The sequence below is a fragment of the Rhineura floridana genome, chromosome 13 (genome assembly GCF_030035675.1).
Source record: "Rhineura floridana isolate rRhiFlo1 chromosome 13, rRhiFlo1.hap2, whole genome shotgun sequence".
In the NCBI taxonomy this organism is placed as follows: Eukaryota; Metazoa; Chordata; class Lepidosauria; order Squamata; family Rhineuridae; genus Rhineura; species Rhineura floridana.
The window spans coordinates 11,757,172-11,784,401 of record NC_084492.1 but is presented as its reverse complement, the minus strand read 5'-3'; the positions used below and the strand labels follow the sequence as shown (position 1 = coordinate 11,784,401).

General features: G+C 42.4%; 1 protein-coding gene across 7 annotated transcripts in view; it reads left to right on the top strand.

The window, feature by feature from the left end:
• The window catches only part of CMIP (c-Maf inducing protein), a 258,040-nt gene extending 247,218 nt beyond the window's left edge, over window positions 1-10,822 (top strand). For all 7 annotated transcript variants that reach the window (XM_061594214.1, XM_061594211.1, XM_061594213.1 and 4 more), the window contains 4 exons: window positions 1,014-1,160; window positions 3,146-3,251; window positions 5,602-5,672; window positions 8,637-10,822. In XM_061594214.1, coding sequence (XP_061450198.1) covers window positions 1,014-1,160; window positions 3,146-3,251; window positions 5,602-5,672; window positions 8,637-8,690 — 378 coding nt within the window. In that variant the 3' untranslated portion in view covers window positions 8,691-10,822. The remainder of the gene's footprint in view (window positions 1-1,013; window positions 1,161-3,145; window positions 3,252-5,601; window positions 5,673-8,636) is intronic.
• Window positions 10,823-27,230: the final 16,408 nt, after the last annotated feature.

Below are 27,230 nucleotides of genomic sequence, written 5' to 3'. Positions count from 1 at the left end.
AGACAGAAAAATCATTAAGTGGTCCACCAAGATCCTCAGCAAGGTTTTAAGAGGTCTGTGGGGGAAAATGTTTGGGAACTGCTGCTCTAGATAATGAGTGTTCCCGGATAATGGATGAAAGCCTAATTTGGCTTTGGTCCTGCTCTAACGTAGTGTGGTGTCCGAGCTATAAAACAGGATACCCGTTGCTATAACCACACTGCTGCTATGCCCTTGCCAAGTGGTCATAAGCAAGCTGCCTTCTCCCTACCTTATAGGTTGTTGTTGTGTGGGACACTAAGATTGTGTATGTGGACCAGGCCTGGAATTGGCACAAAGCATCCACAGGCAGCTGCTGGAGCCTCAGGTCCCACCCCTGCCCTGCCGCCTGCCCTGAGTGTCTTGTGTTGTGCAGTTTGGAGCCACCATTTAAATTTCCCATAATGCAGCTAATGCATATTGCAGTTAAAGCAAAATCCAGTGGCTTAACTGGTCACTATGAGACAGACAATCACTGTTACATTACGGCACCGCTGAAGGAATTTCATTGGCTGCCAATTACCTACTGGTCTAAATTCAAGATGGTGTTGTTAGTGGACAAAGCCCTAAACAGTTTGGGACCAGGAAATTTGAAAGTTCTACCCTACCAGTCGTATATGCAACCAATCACTGTCCTCTGCAGGGGAGGACCTCTTACAGATACCATCCCTTTAGAAGGTCCATTTCTTAGGATGTAGGAATCGGGCCTTTAATGTGTCAGTGCCTACCCATTGGAACTCCCTCCCATTACATATCAGGCAGCCCCTGTGCTGGCTGAGGCTGACCGGAGCTGTAGTCCAAAACATCTGGAGGACACCAGGCTGTAGCAGAATGCTCATACCAGTGTGGATCAAGTGGTGACGCCCCCAACTTTTAGCCAACTTTTACAGAATAGGATCTTCATGCCGTGTCGCAAGCTTTTGGGCTCGAAAGCTCTGGCTGATATTTGCAAGAGTTGGTGTGCCAATCTGATCCGTGCTGTCTTTTGTTGTCAGGATGCAGACCTGGCCCGGTTGTTAAGCTCAGGCTCCTTCGGCAACCTGGAGAACCTCAGCCTGGCCTTCACCAATGTCACCAGTGCCTGCGCAGAGCATCTCATCAAGCTGCCTTCGCTCAAGCAGCTGAACCTGTGGTCGACTCAGGTACGAGCTCAGCAAGCCAGAGAGGAGTTTCTTGAGCAATCTCATTCCGAGGTTGCCAAATGCATCGATATGAGAAGGGAAAGTTTTCTGATGGTACAAGAGGCCTGTTAAAATTGTGTTTGCAAGCAGACTGCTTTTCTCTCCTTTTTTTTGTTTTTGTTTAAAGCTGTTAGCCCCACTGCAAGAACCCTGTTGCGCTTACACATCTGGGGAAGAGCACCTGCTTTGCATGTAGAAAAGGAGTGGGGAACCTCCAGCCTGCAGGCCAAATACAGCCCTTGTTGCTCAGGCCACGCCCTTCCGCAGACCACACACCCCTCTCTCCAGTCCGTATCTCTCACCTACACCCTCCTCAAGGGCTTTTTCCTGAACTGTGATCATGCCTCTTGCGTGCCTGGATGGAGGATGAAGAGAGGGTGTGTGTATAGAACCCTCTTACTTTTATGTGGTTGGAATGAAGCCTATAGCATAAAGGTAAGAGTCGGATCCATTGCTCCACCCACTTTTTCCTCTGGCTCCACTCACCGCCAGAGTGCAGCCCCAGGAAGGTTGTCTATAAGGGAATGTGGCACTCTGGCTACAAAGAGTTCCCCACTCCTTATGTGTAGAAGGGTTCAGACCCAAGCTTTATTCCTGGAATCTCCTGCCAGGAGGAAGGGCGGGATATAAATGAAATAATAAATTAATAAATCTCTGGTTAATAGAAACAGGTAGCAGGTAGACCTTTTTCTGCCTGGGATCCTCGAGGGCGCCTGCCATTCAGAGTACATAATACTGGTATACAATACTCTGCCTAAGGCGGCTCCCTTTGTTCCTATGGAAGACCCACATAGAAAAAGGGAAATGAGTCCTGACAATACCAAGAATATGCAACAGAACAAGTCAAGGGTAATAAGTTAAAAAAAAAAAAGCTAGCGTATTAATAATAAAACGAATATACAAATGGACGTAATAGAAGACAGTATAACTAGAAAGGTTGAGGTACAGTGACCAGATATAACACAAGTGCCACAATGAAGTTGTAGAGATCATAAAATGCTAAATGATACTTAACGTCTGCAGTTTGAACTACATCTGGTCTTGATCATCTGCATTCACTTTTAGCCCTTTGTTTTGTCCTTTTATGTTAGGGCTCTACATTTTGTATCATTTTGTCTTTTCAGCCTTTTTATAATTGGTTATTTATTTGTTGGTTGGTTGGTTTATTTATTAGATTTATGTCCCGCCCTTCCTCCTAGTAGGAGCGCAGGGCAGCAAACAAAAGCACTGAAAACACTCTAAAAGATCATAAACCTTTAAAATATATTACAACAAAACATCTTTAAAAACATATTACAACAAAACATCTTCAAATACGTATTTTTAAAAAAGCTTTAAAAACGTTTTAAAAGTATTTCCAGCACAGACGCAGATTGGGATAAGGTCTCTACTTAAAAGGCTTGTTGAAAGAGGAAGGTCTTCAATAGGCACCAAAAAGACAACAGAGATGGCACCTGTCTAATGTTTAAGGGGAGGGAATTCCAAAGGGAAGGTGCCACTACACTAAAGGTCTGTTTACTATGTTGTGATGAACGGACCTCCTGATAAGATGGTATCTGCAGGAGGCCCTCACCTGCAGACCGTAGTGATCGACTGGGTATATAAGGGGTAAGACAGTCTTTCGGGTATCCCAAGCTGTTAGGGCATTGCACACCTAAACCAGAACCTTGAACTTAGCCCAGTAGCTGATAGGCAGCAAGGTTACCCTTGACTTGTTCTGTTGCATATCTATAGAAGACCCTACATCAGGGCTGGGGAGCCTGTGGCTCGCCATACTTTGCTGGAGTGCAACTCCTGTCATGCCATGTTGGCTGGGGCTGATGGGAGCTGGAGTCTAACAACATCAAGAGGGCCATAACCTCCCCATCCCTTTCCACCAGACTATTTCCTTTTCCCATGATGCTGTGCTCCATGTAAAATATTGCCATGTCTTTTCCCCCCTCCAGTTTGGAGATGCAGGTTTACGGCTCCTCTCTGAACACCTCACAATGCTGCAAGTGCTCAACTTGTGTGAGACGCCCGTAACCGATGCTGGGCTGCTGGCCCTGAGCTGTAAGTGAACAAAGAAGCAGGCTAGTGATGCGGTGGGGGATGCATGCACCTGGGCTCAGGCTTAATGATCTCGGGACTGCTTTGCAGTCTCTTCAGAGGGCTTATTCTCCCAGTGACTAGCCCTTTATTTTTTACTCTCCGGGGATGGGGAACCTGCAGCCCTCCAGATGTTGTTGGTCTCCAACTCCCCGTCATCCAGAGCCAGCATGGCCATTGGTCAGGGATGATGGGAGTTGAAGTACCACCATATCTGGAGGGCCACAGGTTTCTCATCACTGGCGTACTCATACTTTGAACTGGCAAATTCCAGTGACTCTTACATGCCATTTCGATCCATGTTGATGAGAATGAAATGAGGATTGCAATCCACTGAGAGGGATAACTGCTCCAAATAAATTCATTGAGCATAAAATGCTATGGTTGATAACCAGTCTCTCAAGCCCTCTTCCTCCTACATGATACTTTCCCCACCCATCAGTGACATTGGCATCAACTAATTCATTTGACTGGTGGGCCAAGACATATACATGGGCTGTGTGCCCTGACCCAAAGTACTCTGAATCAGCAGCATCACCCTGTATTTTAATTTTTTAATTTTGTTCAGAGTGTTGTTTAAGAGGAGGAGAGGAAGGGAAAGGAAAAGAGAACAGGAGAAAGACTGAGAAGACAGAGAGGGAGAAGAATCAACACATTCCCACTTGGAGTTATAACTCATTGGCCTGATCTGCAGATAACATTATGCCAATCTGTGGCTCAGCATGTACGTGCAAGTGTGCTGGTGGACAGAGCATTTCGCTTTCTTCCCTGGTCCTGCTGTGCAACCTGGACCTAAGCCATAGTTTGGCTTAGTGTTACATGAGAACCTGGGGTTGGCGTAACCATGGCTTAGCTCCCACTAGCACAGCAGGGGGAAAGCCGTGATTTTCGCTTGGCAGATCAGCACGCTTGTTCATTCGTGCTTAGCCATGATTTGGCTTAGCATTTTGTGCAAACAAGGCTTTGTGGAAATTAATTTGCAGCCCACTTTGATGGCTGCCCTAAGCCCTGTTCAGGCGTTTGTCCCTCCATGGGATATTCCTTCCTTCTCCATAATGTTCCTAGCAGTTAGCTGGAGAGTGGACCGTCTGCGGTGGAGAGAACTCCTGTGCTGATTTTCCAGAGTTCTAAAATGCACAGGGAGCCTACCTGAGTAGAGCAGGCTCCTCACTATAGACAGTGGAGGACTGATAATGGATCAGCTGATAACACTATACACTCATCCATCTTCATGGCAGGGCACAATGGAGAATTACAGCTTATCTGTGGAGCTTTGGGAGTTAGGGGTAGTCAAGGGAGATAGATTACTGGGAAGAGGGGGTTGCTTACAGGCTTCAGAAAGCCTGCACTCTTTATTTTGGTGGTTTGGGATTGGTTTTTTTGCATCCTCCTTCATAAAAAAAAATAGCACAAACGAGCAAGGACTGTGGAATGGGGGGGGAGAGAATGAAGTGGCAGGAGATGAGGGGCGCACTGGATTTCTTTTTAAAAGTGCCCAGTGCTGGCAAGCGGAGTCACCAAACATCCTGTGCTCCTGAATAGCCCCATGCCATTAAAAAAGAAAAAAGAAAAGAGTAGCCACATCGCTGAAAAGATGCCATTTGAGAGAAGCAGCTATAAAGGACAACAAAGGTTCTAGAAGACAAAGAGGCCAATGGCAACGGCTGAGGTAGGAGAGTATGCTTAGCCTAGAGAGGAGATGATGGAAGAGAGAGATGCTGCCAGATTTTCCAGTATTTAAAAAGGCCTCTTAAGAAGTATATGGAGAACAGACATTCAACCCCTGTATGGATAGCAAGTCAAGAAAGAATGGGCCAAACCAGAGTGGGGGGAGGTATGCCAAAGTTCCCTTGAAATCAGTGGGACGTGAACACATACTTATCTGTCTGCTTAAGGCCTTTCGGTTTCAGTAGTGCTTTTTTAGTGCATAATACCTGCATTCCCTGCCCCCCCCATGATCTTTAGTTTTTAGTAAACAGGATCTGCAATATGCAAACCTCCAGAACAGATTCCCCCCTCCTTCCCAGACAGTTTTGCGATATTCAGAAGCTATATAAGTGGCATGTATCCATGACAACATTTCGTTTAAAAATCCACATGAGGTCAATATCTTTTATTTGGCTAAGCAAAATATCACAAATCATGTGCAAGCTTTTGAGCTCTCCAGAATTCAGCAAACTCGCACAAGATTTTGTGACATTTTGTTTGGCCAAATGCAAGCAGTGTCCCTAATGTGGATTTTTTAATTTTTTTCTTGTGGGTTGATACAGCTGCCTTTGCCTTTTGTGTAAAATATTGCTTATTTATTTCCTAGCCATGAAAAGCCTGTGCAGCTTAAACATGAACAGCACCAAACTTTCGGCAGACACCTATGAAGATCTCAAGGTATGTCAGGTTTCAAAGCTGCAGCACATGGGTGGAACTTCCTGCCACTTTTTGATGTCCAGTGCCAAGAGAATAGGCCGACAGACATAAAGCACAAGTGACATCTTAGCTCCTCTGAATCTGATGATATTGCAGGATGCCAGGAAACCTAGACATCAGGTGCGCAGGGAACCTTTGGCCCTCCGGGTGTTGCTGAACCACAAGTCCCATCACCCCTGCCCATTGGCCGTGTATGCTGGGGCTGATGGGAGTTGTAGTTCAGCAACATCTGGAGAGCCAAATGTTCCCCACACCTGCTTTACACCTTTGTGCCTCTCTGCCGTTGGCCAGCTGGTGGTCATGCAGTGCATCTAAGACAGGGATGGGGAACCTGTGGCCCTCCATGTGTGGCTGGACTCCCATCAGCTCCAAACAGCATCACCAGTGGTAATTTCCTCCTGAGCAACCTTCTGGGGGCTGCGTACTGGTGATGGTTGGGGTCAGCAGCAAAAAGTAGGTGGGCAACACATGCAACCCTTATCTTTGTACAGGTACATACACAAAAACCACAGGTTACACACACACACACGCACACGTATCTCCATTCAGTCAAGCAAGCAAATGGCATGATGTCAGTTCAAGGCACTTGGGAAGGGCAATAAGAGGTGTGGTCGAGGGCAGGGGTTCCCACCCTGTGGTCCGCAACATGTCCGCATTAAATATTCATATTGATTTTTAATTTAATTTTTATTGCTTCTTTTGTTTCTTATATTGCGTGGAGAGGCAGTGTGGTGTAGTGGTTAGAGGGCTGGGCTGGGACCTTGGGAGAGCAGGGTTCAAATCCCCGCTTGGCCAAGAGTCTCACTGTCTCCCAACCTAACCTACCTCACAGAGTTGTTGTGAGGATAAAATCAGGAGGCGGAGAACCAAGTTTGTCTGCCACCTTGAGCTCCTTGGAGGAAAGGTGGGATATAAATGTAATAATAAATAACAAGCAAATTGTAATACAATAAAATACAATATAAGGAATAAAAGAAGCAACAAATAAGATTAAAAACCATACAACACCTAGCGTAGCTCATTACAATTGCAGAAAAATCATTTAGTCCACCAAGACTAATGTTTGGGAGCCACTGGCCTCAAAAAAGAGGATGTGGCCTAGGGAGAGGACTGAGGGCCACATTCAGCCTCCAGGCTCAAGATTCTCCACCCCCGATCTAAAGTAACTCCTGCTTCAATATGAGGGAACTTCATATGGTTCAGAAAGGAAGGGTCCATTTAGAGCATTATATTGTAGCCCTAGAAATTTATATATTTATTAGAGTTATATCCTGCCCTTCCTCCCAGCAGGAGCCTGGAAATGCCCTTGGAGGCTTTAGTTAACTCACTGGGAATGTGAAAACAGGCCATGGCCTCATAGAAAAGAGAGGGCCCACATCTCAGTGGTAGAGCACATGCTTTGCACACAGAGTTCAGTCCCTGGTATCGCCTGGTAAAGGAGCTCATGGGGCAAGACTCGGAGAAACCTCCACCCAGTGGCTGTGATTTGCACAGCACAGTAAATCATAGTTAATGGTTTACTGTGAAGGTGCAGATGGCTCCTACGTCACTTCCCTGGCACGAGCAGGAGCAACAGACCACCATTCCTGGCTTAACATTACGTCTGAACCAGAGATTGTTGTTTGGTTTGCTCCGTACAAACTAAAGTTGTCCTCCGGATTCAACCGAGTCCTGAGCCAAATCGGCCCATTTGGACATAGTCAGGTTCTCACATCCATAGATCGCCATGGGGTTGAGTTGTGGTCCCCAGGTCAACCCAGGGTGGATTGGCCTGAACCCAGATCACAGCCACAGGGAGAAGGGGGGGTGCATACAGTCCTAAAACAAACTACTATGTGAAGCCAAGGTTTGTGCTTTGCTTACTTGTCGTGGTTTGTCTGAGTGAAATAAACCGCAATTCTCAGTTCAAATGTAATGCTAGGCCAGGGTACACAGTTTGCTGTTCCTACTTGTGCTAGGGTAGGGGTGAATTGGGAGCAGTCTCCCCATTCATTGTAAACTGAAGACAGAGAACCTCAGGCCTGAGGACCAAATGCTGCCTCGAGGCCTCTCTGTTTGGCCATTGGAAATCTCCCCAACCACTCCTCTCACTGGGCCTGCTTTGCACCCTAAGTGTTTTTGCCTGGCTGAAATGCGTCCTTGAATTCTACCAATTCCACTTGCTTCCCTGGATGTAGGACAGAGAGGTGTGTGTGAACATGTCTAGAAACTAGGCTACTATACAGAGGTAAAATGTACGTTCTTTGCTCTGCCTGCTCTTGCCTCTGGCCACGCCCGTCACTGGCATGTGGTCCTCAGAAGGTTGCATAGAAGGAAATGCAACCCTCAGGCTGAGAAAGGTTCCCCACCCTGTTGTTAACATGGTTATGATGGCCAGAGCCAGTGTCCTGATTCACACATAACACTAAGCCATGGTTAACATTAACTGTAGTTAATGAACCATAGTGAAAGCCGAGACATCTGGCAGATTTTCACTTAAACCTTGGTTAATTATATCCCCCACTAAAGGGGAGACAAGCCAGGAAGAGCCACTCTTTGCTCGCAGCTTTGGGGCAGTGACGACTCCTTAACCATAGTTCAGAAAGAAGTCCAAGTTTGCGCATAGTGCTAAAGTATAGTTAATGGATAACTAAGGTTTATAAACCAGCTACAAAAGTTGGTTAACGAGTGACCTTTAACTATAGTTAATAAACCATCATTAAGCTGCTGGTAGCTCGGTTCACACATAACGCTAAGCCATGGTCTAATAAACTGTGGTTTAATATTCCACGGTTTGTCATTATGTGCGAACTAGGCCAATGTCTCACAAAGGCATGAGTGCCAGAAGCAGGGTCCTGGTCAAAATCTAAAAAGAACTTTTAAGTATTGAATCTTTATTTCTCTCTCCCTCTCCCCCTCCCTTGTTTTTTCTGTTTTTTTCACCAGGCTAAATTGCCTAACCTGAAGGAAGTGGATGTCCGCTACACAGAGGCATGGTGAAATCTTTCAGGCTGCATTTGTAGCTTTTGGTGAGGAGGGGGGAGATTTTTTTTTTTTTTTTTGGAAACAAAATAAAAGCAGAGAAATAAACTTTTGGCTTCTACCTATAGAGAGCAGCGAGTTCTGAGGACTTTGACTTTATGAGTTGTGTTTGTGAGGTAGCAGAGTGTGACTTTGCGCATGGGAGGGGGAACGGAGCATGTCCCCGCCAGGCCCTTCTGAATTCTTTAAGCTTTGTCCTTTGAAATTCAACATCATTTAAATGAAGGGGTATGTGGCCACAAAACAGGTGAGGAAACAAGGGAGGGGGGGAACCCTGTTTCGATTTTCATTTGCTATTTTTGTGTTGTTGGGTTTTTTTAAATGCCATATGGAAAGAAAAAACAAATACAAGATTATGCATCATAGTTTTTCCTTGGATGGACCTCAGCCTTTAGGTGCTTTTCCATCTTTCCTGCCTTTTTTTAAAAAGTATGAGAAATCAAGAGAAGAAGAAAAAGAAATATGATTTTCACCTCTCGCTATGTTCTTACGATCGTTATGCAAAGTAATTTTGTTGTACATACAATTTACATAATGCACCTATTTAAAAAAAATGGTTCACAAATAACAGGTCTGGGACCTGTCTTTTATTTATGAATTGTTAATTCTTTGATCTTTTTTGTTTGTTTCATTTTGTTTTGCATGTAGACTGTATAAACTAGTTGGTCTTACTGTTTTTTGTTTTTTAAAAACAGAAAACCCTCTTTGAATAATTGTCTTTTAGTAATGCCTACTGTATTACACAGTCTCTGTTCAACCCATCACCCTGCTGATTTCTGACTTACAAATCACTCAAAAGTTTCTTCAGGTAGAAGGAAAATATTCATATAAATACATTTATATATATACAAAAGCGAAACGGTGGGTCAGGGAGAGAGACTGTGAATTACCTGAGATGTTTTCAAACTGTGCTGGGGGTTAGGAAATTAGGAGTAGTAAGTACCTTTTTAAAAAAAAGAAAAAATGAAATGCTAGATAAAACTTAAGTTGAGCTGTCAACCACATGTGTTAGATTTGCCAAGGCGTGCCTGTTTGGTTTTTCTGTTTACGTCCAATATTTCAAGGGCAAGTTCCTCCTCCCTCCCACCCACCCTGTTGTGCATTTTCTGTATTTTATACCCTTCTCCCCTCCCCCCCCCCCGCAGGCTTTTGCTTATGTTCCAAGCATACACAGATCATTCACCACATTATGATTATGATTATGGTTTTTTCCTAGGATAGAGATATGCCCAGTTTGCTGTGATCAGTCTCTAAGCTCCACCTCAAAGTATGACCACTATCCATAGCCCTCTTAACACCAGCCTTCACCAACCTGGTGCCCTCCAGTGCTTTTGGACTGCAAGTTGCGATCCAAAAACATCTGGCGCCAGGTTGGTAAAAAGGGTCCTATACAATTGCTCGGGGGAAAAAAAGTTTGTTTTTTAAAAAAATTAATATGTGGTTTCTTTTATAAATATGCTTTTGTGTTTTTTTCCTTTTTCCTTTTCACAATAAGCATTCTTTGAATAGAGCAGCTTCTTTTTTTAAAAAAAAATTAAAAACAGACCAAAAACAAAGGTTTTATGTTTTTCCTTTTTGAGTTCAGTAGTAGCAGACATTTGTTCAGTTCTTTTGGCACCTGAAGAGATTTAACATCCAGGCAATGTAATTTTTATACAATATATTCAACGGGAAGCGATGCTTTTGCTGCTCTGGTTGTCTCTTTTCACCCTGAGGTCTCTGGCTAGGGAGCTTCTTGACACTTCAAATCTCCTTCATCTCTCAATTTCCCCTTTTTATAAACATACACGCAGCAGCAGCAGCAGCAACGACGGCGTTTGGTCCAAGTCTTAATTCACGTAGCGTGCCGGGAGTGGGGGGGGGAGTGTTCGTTTTTTCTGCCTTATATCCCAAGCTGTCTGATAAACTCAGTGAGGGAAGCAAAAAGTAAAGAAAAAAGGAGATGAAACGAATGCCGACATTGTATCCTTAGCACTGTTGCTTCTTATGATGGTTCGCTACTACTGTTCTGTAGCTGTGTAAAAAAGAGAAAAAAAGATGTGAAATAATTTCAGGAGGAAAAAAATAAAAATAAACTGTAAGTGAATATCTTTTAGTGGCGTGCATTGTCCTTTTTTCCCCTTCTGCAATTGCATTTTTTTGGGGAGGGGGGCACAGTTTGTGGTAATGTTACAGGCATTTGGAAGATGGACCAGAGAGCTGTTTGAAGGCTTGCGACGCATTTCGGGAAAGTCTTGGTTTTAATGTAAGTAGCTTTGGGTCACTTCTCTGAGAAAAGCAACTATGTAATAGTCATAGTAAAATTTACTTTTGTTACCGTAGGCTAATTTCTACACACGCTCTCGCCCCCTCTCTTTCTTTCAACCAGGCAAGCAAGAGTCATTGTCGGAGTTCACAGACACATCCCGGCCAGACAGAAACACTCACGGAGGGTGTGAAGCAAGGCTGCTGAGCTTTGTGGCGTGGAGGGAGCCCCAAGGGCCAAACAGAGATGCATGGAGGGCTGCATGTGTCTGTTAGGGAGGTTCCCATCCCTGCAGTAAGGTGTCCATCTGCTTTACTTTACAGAGGACAACAGCGGGCCAAGTATGGCTTAAAAGTACAAGGGGCTGCTGGTGGCTCCATGTCAGTGGGGCTGTGGAATCTGCTCTGCATTTTAGTCTGAACTTGCAAGGAGCTTAAAGCTGCCCGATACTAGCTAGCAGCACTTGGACTGGGGAGGCACACAAATCACCTATTCAGAGACTTCCCCATCATGGTGACATGTATTTCTGTTTAAATCACAGGTATTGTTTCTAAATTTGCATACAAAATAGTCCATGCACATTTTATGCATATGTTTCTTTTGTCTTTTTTTGGTGATACATAAGAGGCAACCCTCGTAAGGATTCCTGAAGCTGTTAGGGAAGGCCTGGATCAAACAGAACACTAAACTGTAGTTAAGTGGATCGTCCTGCTCAGGTTCACACACTCCCCTCTCTTCTGTCACCAAAATCCTATCCAGAGTTGTTTGTTGTGTCTGAACTGGGAGAACTCTGATTAATTTAAACTATGGTTTATTAAAAGAAACCAGGATACCAAACCACAATTTCAACTAACCATAGCTCCGCCTTTTCCAGTTCAGACACAACAACAAACTCTGGTTAGTTTAAGACAGGAAATGGAAGTTTCCTATCTCCACCTTACGGCTGTGTTACAAAAGGAGAAGGGAGGGGGAGCACATAAGCACAAGGCTTCTGCATGTAACACTAAACGACAGTTTGATGTTATGTCCAAACCAGGCCTCCATTAAAACATTAAATCATCATTTAAATGGAGAGAAAAATTATCTAATATTCAGTTAAGCAGCAGATGTCATTGAAAACTTTGGGGTAGGGAGAAGCAGTATTCCCCATTATTTCCTAAAAAATCACCCAGGAAGTTGCTGGACAGAGGACTGGAAACGGGCCCTATCTCTAACCATGATCCCATTTACTTCTGAAGGCAGGAGCAATTTGAACAGGACATCTGGAGGAGATCTTTAAGATCAGGCAGGTTTTTGTATTAAAATGGGGCCAAAGGAGAACCATGCTAAAGAATTTAATAGGGACTATTGGAAACCAGGTTTTTTTCTTCCTGCATAGCTCTGCCCTGAGTTTTCTTTCTTGGTCATGAAAGAGTGTGACAGAATGTTGCGAAATTACAACAGAGTATCGGAAACTGGCTTCTACACTGAGCAAGAAGCAGCTAGGTCTTCATGTCAATAGGATGTTTGCTACAGAACAGGTAATGTGTTTATCAGAAGGATATACAGGACTTCAGTTATCCTAATGACATAATTAAAGTTTTGTGTTTCTCTTGATGACTGGTTTATGCACAAGAGACAGCAATACTCTTGTGAGAACTTGTTTACAATAAGTACCATCTTTTCCAACTCCCTTTTAAGCATCCTTTTCCAAAGTACTTCTGCGGATACTTATTTATTGCATTCATATCTTTCCTCCTAGGCGCTCAAGGTGTCATACTTAAGACTCCCTATCTCTAGATTGTCCTCACAATGATCCTGTGAGATAATTTAAGCTGAACGTTAGTGACTGGCCTAAGGTAGCCCAGTGAGCTTCATGTCTGAGTAGGGATTTGAACCTTGATCACCCTGGTTGTAGTCCTGCTCTCTTACTATTATACCACACTGACAATGTCATTTGATTTGGAAGGACATCCAAAACACATCAATGAAAGGCCCCATCATCAAGCACCAGAGGCTCAAGAGTACTGGAGGCCAAAAAATGAAATTTCGCAGAAATTTAAACTTTAGTAAGCATCCAGTTCTTTCAAGGCCATCCATGTTTGGGGAAACCCCAAGATTTGGAGAAGTAAAAAAGATTTTAGGGGGAAAATTCAAGGAGGGGAGAAAACCCCAAACTGTACCTTCTCAGTTGGCTACAGAACTGCGGGGGTGGGGAGGAGAAATGGAATGGAGTATCCTGGAAAAAAGGTGTGGCTGGCTGGAATCTGAACAGGCATTCACAGGCGGTGCGGTGGAAAAGAAATGAAAATGCCAGGACTGATTTTGCAATGGAAAGCAGCGTCCTGAAGAGGAGCATTCCACATTGTAACGTTGGGTCTCGCACCATATACATGTGTTGTAGATGATACCCCGCCCCCCCCCAACATGACACAGCAATAGGCAGGTCATATTTCATGTGGATTTTATTGCTTCAGTTCCTGCAACGATGATGCATCCCATCTGCACGTCACATTTCAAGCACTATCATACAGCTTTAAACAGTCACGGCTTCCCCCAAAGAATCCTGGGAAGTGTAGTTTGTGAAGGCTGCTGAGAGTTGTTAGGAGACTCATTTCTTTTGCAGAGCTGCAGTTCCCAAAGTGGTTGTAACCATCAGTTCCTCTTCCCAGGGAACTCTCTGAGAAGAATCTCCTAAAAGTTCTCAGCAGTCTTAACAAATTATACTGGGTTTAACTTTTTTATTGATTGCTAGTTGCTTTAGGTTCACTTTTGTTGAGGAAAGCAACTAATTAATTAAATACAGTTCCCAGGATTTTTTTAGGGGGGGGGAAGCCACAACAGCAATAGTGCTTTAAGTGTATAGCGCAGATGGGGGCCTTAATTCACTTTCTACAAAATGTGTTAATGGATTCCCTCATGTCCAGTTCATTCAGCAGAGTGGGGCTCTGGATTTGGGTCCCAAAGTTCTACCCTGAGAGCACCACTGGACCGCCTTCTCAGTCAGGAGTTTTGAGAATCCTGTTTTCATTCTGACTTATTCTAATTTGGGGAATGTCTTAACAGTGAGATTTAAGCATCAGGGTTTTTGGGGGGGTTTACTTTGATGCAACCTAGCTGTCATACTTCAGGGTTTTACATGCATGTTTTTTCCTTAGCAAATGAAGTTTCACAGCAAGGACCCTGGAAGAAACCTCCTTTTCAAGTGACTCGTGTCAGAGATTCATCTCCTGTGGAGGGGGGGACGGATGTTGGTGGGGAGGAGAGAGGGATTCTTGCGGCCTCCTTGACTCCTCAACTCTGAGTCACCCCATCTAAGGAGACCAAAGCATGTTAATATATATATTAACTGGTGTTGGCAATGGCACTATTTGCAAAATGTTCCCTTCTTGAACCTGGGAAATTAATTTCCAGGGGTTGTATCCAGTGCTAGTCTGAGTCAGAACAGACCCATTGAAATTAATAAATATAACTAACTTAGGGTCATTAATTTAAACGGGTCTACTCTGAATAGAATTTATAATAAGTAATCATATTATAAAAGTAATATAATAATTATTATAATTTTTAATAAGTTAAACAATTCCTAAGCAGAAGCAGTATATAATCAAAAGCCAGGTTGAAAAGAGGTGTACCTTCAGGTGTATGAAAGCTATACAATGAAGGTGCCAGACATACCTCTGTGGGGAGGGAATTCTGCAGCTTAGGAGCTCCCACAAATAATGCCCTCTCCTGGGCCACCACACCTTAAAATTCCAAAGGCAGTAGAACTACCAAGAGAACCTCTTGTTGATCTTAACACCCAAGAGGGTCTATAGGGAAGGATATTATTGCACTTGAAAGGCATCATGAAGAGCCTGTCATGGCCCAAACCACACTTGATAAGATATATTATAATCTGTTGATTGCACATATAGAACAATTATGTTTTTTGGTCTTGTAACTCAAAGAACAAACACCATCTTGGTATCTAAATTAGTCCAGGACAGAGGTGGTCTACTCCAAAGCAAATGAATATGATGGACAACAGACAGAGTAGAGCTTTCAGCAAAGATGGGATGGGGGAAGCGATCCTTGATATATAAGCTGTTCCAAAAATGTTGCCATATTTTTTATCTGAAATGTTAGAAGGTACAAATAGTATGTTCACGGAATTTTCATGAACCAGGAAAAGTTGACTCACTGGGTGAAGTTAGGAAAGAGTAGTATGGAAATATCTATGAAACTGGATTATATTCTTGGGAGGGTGGGGTTGCTTTTCTTATCCACCCAAAATTTTGGAGATGAGAATGGCGAGCAGTCCAAATAAATGAAGGAAGGCAGATGGGCTGAGTTTCAAGACAATGGGGATGAGCTTGGTTTGGAAAAAGATAATTAAAATAGAAGGTTATTTATAATCTCTGTTTGCATTCTGCCTTTGCAGGTTGCTACAGAGAGAGAGAGAGAGAGAAGTTGAAAAAACAAAACACCCTTCACTTAGAAAGCTAGCGTGTTGGGTGGAAGGTTAGACCCTTCTCCCTGGCATCTTAATTTTCTACGTGCGAGGACCAGAGCTAGACCTCAGTTGTTCCACAATGTGGACAGCAGATAATTCCCTATCTGTGAGGATGAACTGATGCTTTGTTACCGTAAATGTTCTTTTGCATTCATGTTCTGTTGCATTCAGTCAGTGTATTCTGCACCATGTACCCCATGGCACAAAGTCGTCGTTTTTCTCAATCCAGAACCATGCATGCTCATTCTCAACATGCTGCTTTCAGTTTAGATTGAGTCTAGAGCCTACTGTCCACAATAGTGGGTGTGGATATGCATTTGAAAACATCTCAATTAGGTTATCCATAGGACTTTTCCTCCCCACACACGCCCCAGGTGAATGAAGAAGGAAGTGGTCATTGTGATCTTGGTATACACCCACTGACAACACCATTGGACAGGTGTGGCTACAGCCCTCATTGCTGGGACGACCTCCCATTCACTTTCAAATGGACACACTGGGGGTAAGTGTAATGCTGAATCAATCTATATTGAGATTTTATATTTGGAATGAAACTGGTCTGTGAAAAAGCACTTTTGAGAAGCACAAAGCATTCAATAGGTTCAGATTGTGTGTGGACTAGGTAGAAAAATCCAAGATCTCAGTGTGCATTGAATGTGGAATATAATGTTGTGTGTACACCGCCTCTTTTTCTTTCTTGGTTCTTCCACCTTTCCCACTAAAATTCTGTATGGTTTTGTTTCTAATGCTCATGTGAGACAGTCTCTTTGCTCAACAGTTTCTATTGACAAAGAACTTGAGCAAGGTCTGCTAAGCAAGTTCCGGATGTAGTAGAACATGGCAGCTTGAAGGAATCTTTCCCTAGTGACCATCTCCAAATCTTGAAGTGATTATTTCCATGTTTGTGGACTAAAAAGAGCAAGAGATTCCAAGTTAGCAACTTCTCCAGATGACCCTAGGCAAAGCTTTTGTCCAAACAAGGGAATTGGCTAACATGTTGTCTGGCTTTAATATAAATACCCAGAGAATTGGTTTGGAATGGATTGAACTTTCAGGAGCAGACAAATATGCCTTCAGAGCAGGACATTAATATGGCAACTAAAGCGATGAAGGCAGTCATGAATATAAATGTTTGCTCATGAATGGTATATGGTTTGAAATGCATATGATGCCAGCTAGGGATGGGTGAGAATTTTGATTCAGTTTGCATTCCAAGCAGAATTTATCAAATTTGCACTTTCCGAAACGATTTGAGAACCGAAACACAGCCATGCTTCAAAATTCACATCTATTATAATTTTGAGATGCAGTTCGTCAACTACACAACATTTACAAAAATGCATGTATTAGGGGAAAGTGTGCATAAAAATGGATACATGAGTGAAAATAACAGGCAAAAAGGCATGAAACGATGAGAAATGGCTTGAACAAATGTGTACCTTTGTCAACACTGCCTACAAATATGTGTAATATAAAGGTATACCTTTATATTAAGAGAAATTTGCTGATGGAGTTTTATGGAACAATTGCAAACTGGTGTGGAAATGTGGAGAACTGAACTTGAGACCGGCAAACTGAGAGAAACTGAAATTGTCAGATTTGTCCATTGCTACTCCCATTCCACGGACTGATGCTGATCAGGCTGGCAGTTGCATCTTGCTGGTGATGATAGGGAAGCATCTTTCGCTGCACCTGAGGGCAGCAGGCTGGCATATGCTTTGTCCTCCAACATGTTGTTGCTATTCCCCACTGTGCTACACCGTGCCACCTGAGGTCAGTGCCTCACTTTGCTTAGTGGTAGGGCTGGCCCTGGGCTGCAGATCCACCACTGATAATGGCAATAATTTGAGCCCATATGAAAAAGTCATTTTAGCTTATGTAACTAGTCTCATAGTAATTCTTTGTGTAGGATACTACTTTGTAGTGATCTGTGTAAAACTCCTTGCTGAATCAGCACAGGTAATCTCAGTCTTTACTAGGGATGGGTGAGAATCTAGATTCAGTTTGCATTTCAAGCAGAATGTATCAGATTCGCACTTTCCAAAACAATATGAGAAGTGAAACACAGCCATCCTTCGAAATTCACATTTATTAGAATTTTAGGATGCAGTTTGCCAATTAAACAATATTGATAAAAATGAATATATTAGGGGAAAGTGTGCATAAAAATGAGAATATGAGTGAAAATAACATGCAAAATCATGCTGTGATGAGAAATGGCTTGCAAAAATGTGGACCTTTGTCAACACTGCCTACAAATATGTGTTTATTTGGAGAAATTCACCCTGAAATGATGGAGAATTTTCATGAGGATTTAAAAAAAATCGCAGATTGCTGCAGAAATGTGGAGAACTGAATTTAACATTGGGAAAATGAGAACCTGAGAGAACCAAAGACAGATCTTTCCATCCCTAATGCCAGCAACAGCCACAGATAAGGACCATTTTATTGTTCTTTCTGCAGCCTTAATGCATTTGCTTTGTAGGTGCACAGTAAATGTGCATCCCAACAGCTGTTGAAGCACCCAGACACATCTGCAACATGCTATCGTTTCAGTGTCGAAAGATGCAACATCCTTCATGCAATTAGCAATTATGTGAATGGTGTTTTAAACATAAATTGCAGGCCCTGCCTACCCACCCCAATCAGGGAACCAGCCATGAGTGAGTAGTGGGACTTTAACTGCCCCCCACTGTAGTCCTGATCCAAATCAGGGGGCGCGTTCTTGCTACTTGCATTGGGAAAAGCTCCCATTGGAGAAACTGGGAGCTTTCCCCCCAAATGCAAATACCATGCATGGGAGTGGCCTGCAGAGGAGGTAAAGGGTTAACTCCTCATACTCCCTCTCCATGCCTCTTATTCACTTTTTAAAAAATCATTTTTATTATAGAACAACAACACAAAGTACAAAACAGTAAGATAAAAACAGGACAACTATTTGCATATAATGGCTCTATTCAGTTTTTTAAAAGCCATTCACACAATCGCTTTTTGCGTGAATGGCCTCTCATTTAGTTTGGCCCTAAGACTTGCTGTATGATATTATTAGACTGAGGGGACTAAACAGACTCTTGGAGGATAACTAAAAGGAGCTTCAGATAGTGTGTCCCTGAATGTCAGGGGCTAGATAGAGACAAACAACTGAACAGGGCTGTTGCGTTCATGCCTTGCTTGGGGGCTTCTTGGCAGCAGGTAGCTGACCCAAGGCCTGACTATCCATGGTGCAATTGCACCAGGGCCCCCTGCCTGCAAGAGGGCCCAGACTGTAAACTTTCATTTTTAAAAAAGTAGTAAATCAGCCTTACATTAAGGAAGTTAGGAAGTAAAACTTGAAGACAGATGAGCCAGCCTTACTTTTCCCGTCTTTTCAGTGTTTCCAGCCAATGAGTGAAGTCAGAGCTGTGACTGACAAGTCAACAGCAAGATACAGAATTCCCTGGGTCCTAAAAAGCAGCTGTTCCCTCCTTTTAGCTTTCGTTTCCTAGCCTGTCTGTAGTTTGCTCAGAACTCAGCAGCATCAGAAGCAGCAGTCAGGAGAACACTGTGTACATTTGTAATTAATATGTTGTTGTTGTTATGTGCCTTCAAGTCGATTACGACTTATGGTGACCCTATGAATCAGCGACCTCCAAGAGCATTCGTCATGAACCACCCTGCTCAGATCTTGTAAGTTCAGGTCTGTGGCTTCCTTTATGGAATCAATCCATCTCTTGTTTGGCCTTCCTCTTTTTCTACTCCCTTCTGTTTTTCCCAGCATTATTGTCTTTTCTAGTGAATCATTGTTTCCTCATGATGCGTCCAAAGTATGATAACCTTAGTTTCAACATTTTAGCTTCAAGTGATAGTTCTGGTTTAATTTGATCTAACACCCAATTATTTGTCTTTTTCGCAGTCCATGGTATGCGCAAAGCTCTCTTCCAGCACCACATTTCAAATGAGTTGATTTTTCTCTTATCCACCTTTTTCACTGTCCAACTTTCACATCCATACATAGAGATCGGGAATACCATGGTCTGAATGATCCTGACTTTGGTGTTCAGCTTTATTTATCCTAAATGTTTTGGTTATCTCTCCCCACCCCAAAAAGCAATCTAATAAATGAGAGGAAAGTTTGGAGGTTTGGGGATAGGAAACAATTTATCGTCTGTGTTAACAAAGTTTGGCTAAATGTAATCAGAACCGGGTTAGACTTTGCATGTTGAGTTTTCTGTTTGACTTCTGCCCGAAGTGACAATGTGTGTGAAAGAGATGGTTGATTTTTCAAACATTGAAGGTTTTATTATTGATTTTGATTTGTCTTATTACTGATCTTTGTAAGCCACTGTGGAAGACTGAAGAGTGGGGTAAAATGCTTTGGCTTCTTCTGTCAGTAGTACAGTATGCAAAATAAAAAACGCTGCTTCAGAACAGTGGAGCTGGCTTGGATTCTTGAAGGAATGAAGTGTGATCACGGATTAGTTTTTTAAAAAAAACTTTAACAAACCAGAAACATTTTTTTTAAGAAAATGGCAGCAGGGTGTGTGTGTGTATGAAACCAAAGGTCCACCTAGGCCCGCTTCCCACAGTGGCACCACAAGATGCACCAGGAAGCCCATAAGCAGAGTTTGAGGCCAAAAACCTATGTCTGTTGTTTGTACATCCTCCCCGAACATAATCAGAGGTAGACTGTCTCTGAACCTGGAGAAGAATAGGTGTCCATCAATGGATATTTAGACCAGATTGCTGTATGGAACCTCCAGGTTTAGAGCCCGTCTACCTGTGAATAATCTGAAGTCTGTGAGTAATCTGGAGGTTAGCAATGGGAAAAGGGTTTGGTCCCACACCCTGCTTTGTCTGATCCCCTTTAAAAAGATGGGTAAGCCAGTGGCCTACATTATGTGCTGCCTGAGGAAGTCCTGTTTCTATAACAATCACCCAAAATGGTAAACATTTTTTTCTTTGCTGCTTTGCGACATTACTGCTTTGAATGTATGCTTTCAAAGCTTTGAGCAACAACCACTTGACCTTAGTGATGTGGTGGAGAGAATTTTCAAAAGCCCTGCAAACTCATGCCTGATAAAACACGGGAGAATGAAGTTGTCTTGGAAGGTTCTCGAAAGTTCAGAGCAGAATTGTTTTATCCAATAATTGATAAGTTATCCACTTGAATAAGTTCATGTCTTAATATCTACAAAACTGCACCGGACAAGCGATTGTATTAAGATGACAACTGAAAACATCCTAAGTGCTGCTGCAAGTTTACAAGAATATTATTGTTAAATCTTTTCCTGAAGAATTTCTTCAGTTTAGAAGCTTTGTGAAACAGTCATATTTGCCCCTACAATCCTTCAAAACTGTAAGAGATAACAAAATGGTGAGTGTTTTTCCAAATGTAGATGTCGCCCTCAGAATTTACTTATGCCTACCCATCACCAAATGGAGTGCTGAGAGATTGTTTTAAAAAATTGCACATATAAAAAATGAACTGAGGGCATGCATGCTGAATGCAAAACTGAATGCAGAAACAAGCCTGCACAGTGTAGATTTTGAGGACGTAATCAGTGACTTTGCAGGAGCAAAGGTACGAAAAGGTTGATTGTAAGGAAATGCTCCTGCTTTGTAGAACTCATTGCCATTTCATCTGATATTAAACACGTACCCACAGTTTTGATTTTTAGGCACTTACTTACAACATTTCTTTTTATTCTGGCCTTTCCTAGTATATAGTCTTCCATTATTTTATTAGTGCTGTTTTTTTCAGAATTGTACACCATTCAGATATGAGTATGCATGTGTTGCACCACACAAAAACATATAATAAAATAAATAAACATTAATCCAATACTTTTTTTAAAATCATGCATTTCTTTCTGGAGGAGGGCAGCCCTTTTGGGAACTGTGCCAGGGTCCCGAACCACCTTAATCTGGCCTTGAGCTGACCACAGTTGAAGACAGGATACTGGGTTAGATGGGCCTTTGGCCTGACCCAGCAGGGCTTTAAAAAAAAAAATGTTTATATCATTTGCCGAAATCCAAATCTTAACTGCTTAGGCAAAGGCCATAATCTGTCATAGAATATTACTGTAAAAAGTAGGACATCACTCAAAATATTATTAGCAAAAATTAATAATATAATTCATTGCATTATCCAATATATATCAAATATATTTTACAACAACAAATAAAAACGATAACCCTAAATACAGGGGGAGAAAGGTTCCTGCCCATTTGTAGGATAACTCAACACGTAAGCGACAGAATTGATAGCCCCCTTCTAAATTTCATCCAAATCTGAAGGGCCAGGGGCCAAGCCCTCTGCATATGAAAAAAAAGAGTTAATGCCCCCCTCCAACAAGCTCTTAACAGGGAGGAGTATATGTACTAATGATGGATGCCTTTATTAGCCTTTTCACCAACTCTGGTGGACCCCACTTTAAAGAGGGGAAGCTATTTGATCCTGCCAAGGTGATCACTCTGGCATTTTGGATATGTATGTTTTGCTGTATATGGTTGATGGGAATTCTTGACATCCAGTCTTGAGTAGAAGGGAAATATTCTTTGGACATTTATCTCTGCCAACAGCTCACGAAAATCTAAATCCAAGTTATGTTGCCTTGCCAAGTCCAAAGCTTTTTTCCCCCCTCTCCCTGCAATCACAAAAAAATCAGTCAAAAATCCTATCATGGCTATCAGCTTTGTGACAGGTTTGATTCAGTCACTGTCTGAGGAGTCCCTCCAGCTGTCCTTTTTATTTTATTTTTATTTTATTGTGCATTCATGATGATTTGTGCTCATAATGGTATCGGAGCCGTTATACGCAATCTTGTTTTCAATAGTGGTTTTTTTTGCGCTGTAGTGCAAGAGTGCCCCTCCAGATGGCAAGAATGTGGTAACGCTGGGGAAGAATTGCAGAATAATTAATAAAGTGGAATGATATGAGGACAGTCCAGTATAAATCTAGCACTAATGCACTATGATTTAGTTTATAATTACATGTTACAGAATATACCCCCTACCCCCCCAAAAAAAGTCTAAAGGGGCCCTTAATCAACAGTAATGTTTAAAATTTCTGGCTATTTCCATGGGATAACTTAATCCAGTTAACTATCACACTACTGTTTACTAAAGATGCCGTCTTTAGTAGATTATCCTCGGTCATATCAAGGAGGATGGTGTACCATAGGGTCCCTGGAACGCAGTCCTCAGATACTGCTTTTTTCAATGGATGCTGTTACAAGTGTGACAAGGGCAACTCCCATGTTCTCTTTGTTTCCTCTCCTCTAGCATGGGAGCAATGTCCAGGCATGGTCATTAGCTAGACAGAAGTAGCATCTTTCCTATGCAGTATGTTTCTATTAATAAAGTGGTCTTTCTTATTTTGAAACCAAGGGCTTATCTACACAGTGGTTTACTATGTGTTTGGTGTTACTCACATCTCCTTTTAATTCACATGGTTCACATGACATTAGTGGCAAACAGAAGGTATCACACAGTTTTCCGCTTGTAAATCTGTACTAACCCAATCCACTGATAACACGAAAAGGGAAGTAAAAAAATAATCTCTCTGTATCTCTAGTGCTTTCAGACACTTTGCTCTGATGCTTTTAGGTGGGTGTTCCCCTCTCCACACCCACTATCTCCTCCTCCTGACAAGCAACTTCCAGCTGCTCTCCTCCATTCTGCTGGCCTTTTCATATTGCTGCAAACGGTGCTGTTATTTCTCTTTTCCTCCTAATGTGCACAAAAGCTTAACACTGCTCAAATAAAGATTTGTGTTTCAGCTGTATCGTACCAGTAAAAATACAAGTAATCGCACTCCCGGGTTGGTTTCTTTCAAAAAATGGAACCTACTGCAGCTGGTAGAACAAACTGAGCATGCTTGGTTGCCAAGCAGCTTAGAGGGAGTGGAAATGTTAAATTAGAGGGCATGATCATTAGGAAACTGCATGATTGATCCTTCCCCTCAGTGTGAATAGAAAACACCGTGTTTGCAACTGGCAAATAGAAAAGGGAGGTAAAAACAGCGTCTTTAGTACGAAGTAATGCTCCAATGTGGATAAGCCCCAAGTCTAAGTCTCAGTGATTCAGAGCAAGGTAAAAGCTCTCAGGTAAATTCATACTCATAACTGCACAGAGCACTGAGCAAGCTACACTAAGTGAAACTCTGCTAATTTACCCAAACTCTAACTGGTCTACCAGTCACTACAGCCAATAGATGAAGCCTTTACAAATCCATATTACCCCAAAGCTGTGTCATTTTCAAAGGTTTCAGAACCTTTTTCTAAACCACATTAGTGCACCATCTTGGATTTCAGTAGGGTGGAACAAGGAAGCTTCTCTGCAAGGTTTTAAAGTACAGTCTTTGGATTTATTAGCTTTGAGGACTATGGCTGGGAAAGAGAGTATAAATAACACATGCATACAAATCAAAGCAGATTATGTTAAGAGCCTTTTGTTGTGGTTACCTTTTTATTACCCCTAAGAACTATGGCAGCGTTACCAACATCGGTCAGACAGTCACTCATTTGTTCTGAGAGGAGGGATTTGTGCACTTGGCATGCCTGTTCAGTTGTTTGCAACAGTAGTCACTCAAGACTAGGGACGGAGGAGTAATTTGATTCAGTGTGCATTCAAAGGCAAATTTATCTAATTCACACTTTCCAAAAAATATGGGAAACTGAAACACAGCCATCCTCTGAAATTCTCATTTCTCTGGATTTTGCCCTACAGTTCTTAAGCGGAGTAATGTTTACAAAAATGCATATTTTGGGTGGAAATGTCTAAATAAATGCATATATTAGTGAAAATAACTTAGAAAAATGCATTACATTAGGGAAAATTGGGTACAAAAATGTGTGCGTAAGGAGAATTTCAAACTAAAATGTTGACAAATTGAGGATTTTTAAATAAAAAATTAGCAAATTGCCACAGAAATATGGAGAACTGAGTTTAAGACTGGAAAAATGAGAAACAGAGAGAAGTGAAACTGACAGATTCGTTCATCCCCTACTCAAGGCACAGCCAGTTTCTCTCCTTTTCTTATTTTTCAAATCAAGTTCAGTTCTCCACATTTTCACACATCTGCAATTCTCTTTTTCTTTTTTTTACTATGGGTAAGCAGGCAACCTACTGAGGATGCTAACCTCTAATGCTGACCCTGCTTATGGGGAGGGAACTGCCTGAAACGGTGATCTTGGTTTTGTAGAATGAAGGTTGTAATACTGGAGAAATCTTAAATGTGGATTAAGCTGAGCACTTTTTTTGAAGGCCTCTGAATGGAGCTCCAATTTATTTTCCTTTCCTAATCTCTGCTGACCTCATCTGGTCACAAAAAGCAATGATAATTCCCATTGTGTTCTTCCAAACAGATGCTGAGGCATGGAGGGCCTTCCAAGGACCACTTGCATTTCCCTAAATGGTATTAGTGGGATAGTGGAGCTGACATAGCAGGGACAAGGCACTGTCACTTATTTCAGAGCAAGGATGATGATGTTATTCCGAGGATGCTCTTTGCCAAGACAGAGGAAAACCCACCATATTAAGATAAGCAGAGGAAGAGGTAGGTAACATTAGCATGCATGGTTCTTTTATCTTGAAAATACCCCAAAGTCTCTTTATTATGAGTAGCCAAAATGTCACACCGTAGCGAGCAAACTTTTGAGACCACCAGAATTCTTCATCTTCTGCAAAGTGGCAGAGAGAGTAAAAAAGCTGGCTTGTTGTTGAAGCCAGAATGTCTGCATTGGTCAAAAATGCATTTTGTTGTTTAGTCTTAGAGAGAGCCACTGTGGCATAGTGGTTAAGGTGTTGGACTACGACCTGGGAGACCAGGGTTCGAATCCCCACATAGCCATGAAGCTCACTGGGTGACCTTGGGCAGTCACTGCCTCTCAGCCTCATGAAAACCCTATTCATAGGGTCGCCATAAGTCGGAATCGACTTGAAGGCAGTACATTTACATTTTAGTCTTAGAAGGGACATGACTAGGGGGGTTGTTGTGAAGACTGCCAGCACCCCAGAATTTACATCACTATGTATTACTAAACCTCTGCTATATGGAGACACACACAGATGGATCATAGCTTTGGGAAGGACTATACCTCAGTGGCAGAGCATCCATCTTGCACGCAGAAGATCCCAACTTTAGTCCCTGGTGTCTCCAGGTAGGGCTGGGAATGTCCTCTTTCTAAAACCCTGCAGAGCTTTATTGGGTATTTCACATTGCTCCTAAAAGCGTGTGTGGATTTATGTTTTGTTGCACCAGTACATTATAAAAAGGCTTCATTTTTCAACAAAACAGTTACATGGGGCCCCTCCCAGTTGATGGTTTATTGCGGGTGTACTCTGCAACATGTTCTTGACACGATAATGGTGCATTAGGGGTGGATTTATTCTGCTTTAGTTTGTTTTGTGATGGTTCCCCAATGCTAACACATTATAGCTGTCCAGAGTGCAACAAAAGCAAATAAACCAGAACATTTGTGGTGTAAAAAGTTACAGGATTTCAAGCAGGAAGTTACAGGATGTGCACTGATTGGAAATAAAGAAGAGTGGCCACCCCAACACATTCGCAGGCGCAAACAATACTGAAAGTGAGATCGGGTGTGACCGCCCCGATGGCATCATGGGCACAAAGCATCATGAATGCACAATAAAAAGGGTGTTTGGAGGGGCCCAAGGTGGCCTCCCCGCTCTAACCCTATCTAAAGTAATAATTTTTATCATGATTACTACATCCCATACTTTTGTTAACCAGTCTTCCAGTGTTGGAGTCCTTATTTTCCCCCAGTTACAACACAGAGTTAGCCAGACACCTGTTAGTAGACCCAAGACCATTTTTCTGTCAGCACCAGATCTTTAATATACCCAAATAAAATGACCAGTGGTGGGTCTGTCTGAGCTGGATACCCAGTGATTGTTCCAATTGTTTTAATTACATTGGCCCAAAATTGATTTATTTTAGGGCAGGTCCAGAAAATGTTGCTTATCACCGTTTATAACTTTACGTCACCAGCATGAGGTACTTGCTGTACTGTAAAAGCAAATAAGTCATGACAACATCAAAAACGATCGCATCATATGTTTATAAAAGCTTTCCTTTGTTGGCGGGCGGTCTGCCAAAGCCACTTCCAAATATCTGGTAAAAAAAAAAAAAATTGTACCCCCAGCTTCTTTCCCATTTAGGTTGATTATGTGCCCACATTAATTGTAATTTTGTATATTTCACTTAACAATTTTTGCTGTAATATTTTCACTTTCTTTTTTTAAAGAACAAGCAAAGAAAATAGAGTAGTATTTGTGTCTTCTGGCTTTACGTCTGAAGAGGGCAGCAGAAGGCAGCTCATTTCAGTGAGAAATGCCTCTTCTCTTGGGTTGTGAAAAGAAACCTGTACAAGTGAAGGCAGCTGTATTGTTATTTCAATCACAGAACTGGAAGGGTCCCTGAAGTTCATATAGTGCTCAGTGCGAGATACGCAATGCAGGAGGTAACTAGAACATCCTTGACAGATGGCTGTCCAGCCGCTACTTAAACCCCCCCAGCAAAGAACTGCCAAGGAACTTGTGTCCATTAGGAGGTTTTGCCTAATGTTTAGCTGAAATCTGGCTTCCCTGCCATTTCTACCCACTGATTCTAATACCTTCTGTAGCAGGCACATTTGGCCCTCCAGATGTTGCTGAACTACAACTCCCATCATCCCTGGCCATTAGCTGATGGGAGTTGTAGTTCAGCAACATCTGGGTCCCTCACCCTTTTCTGGAGCAAAAGAGAACTAGTCTGCCCTGTCTTATGTATGACAGC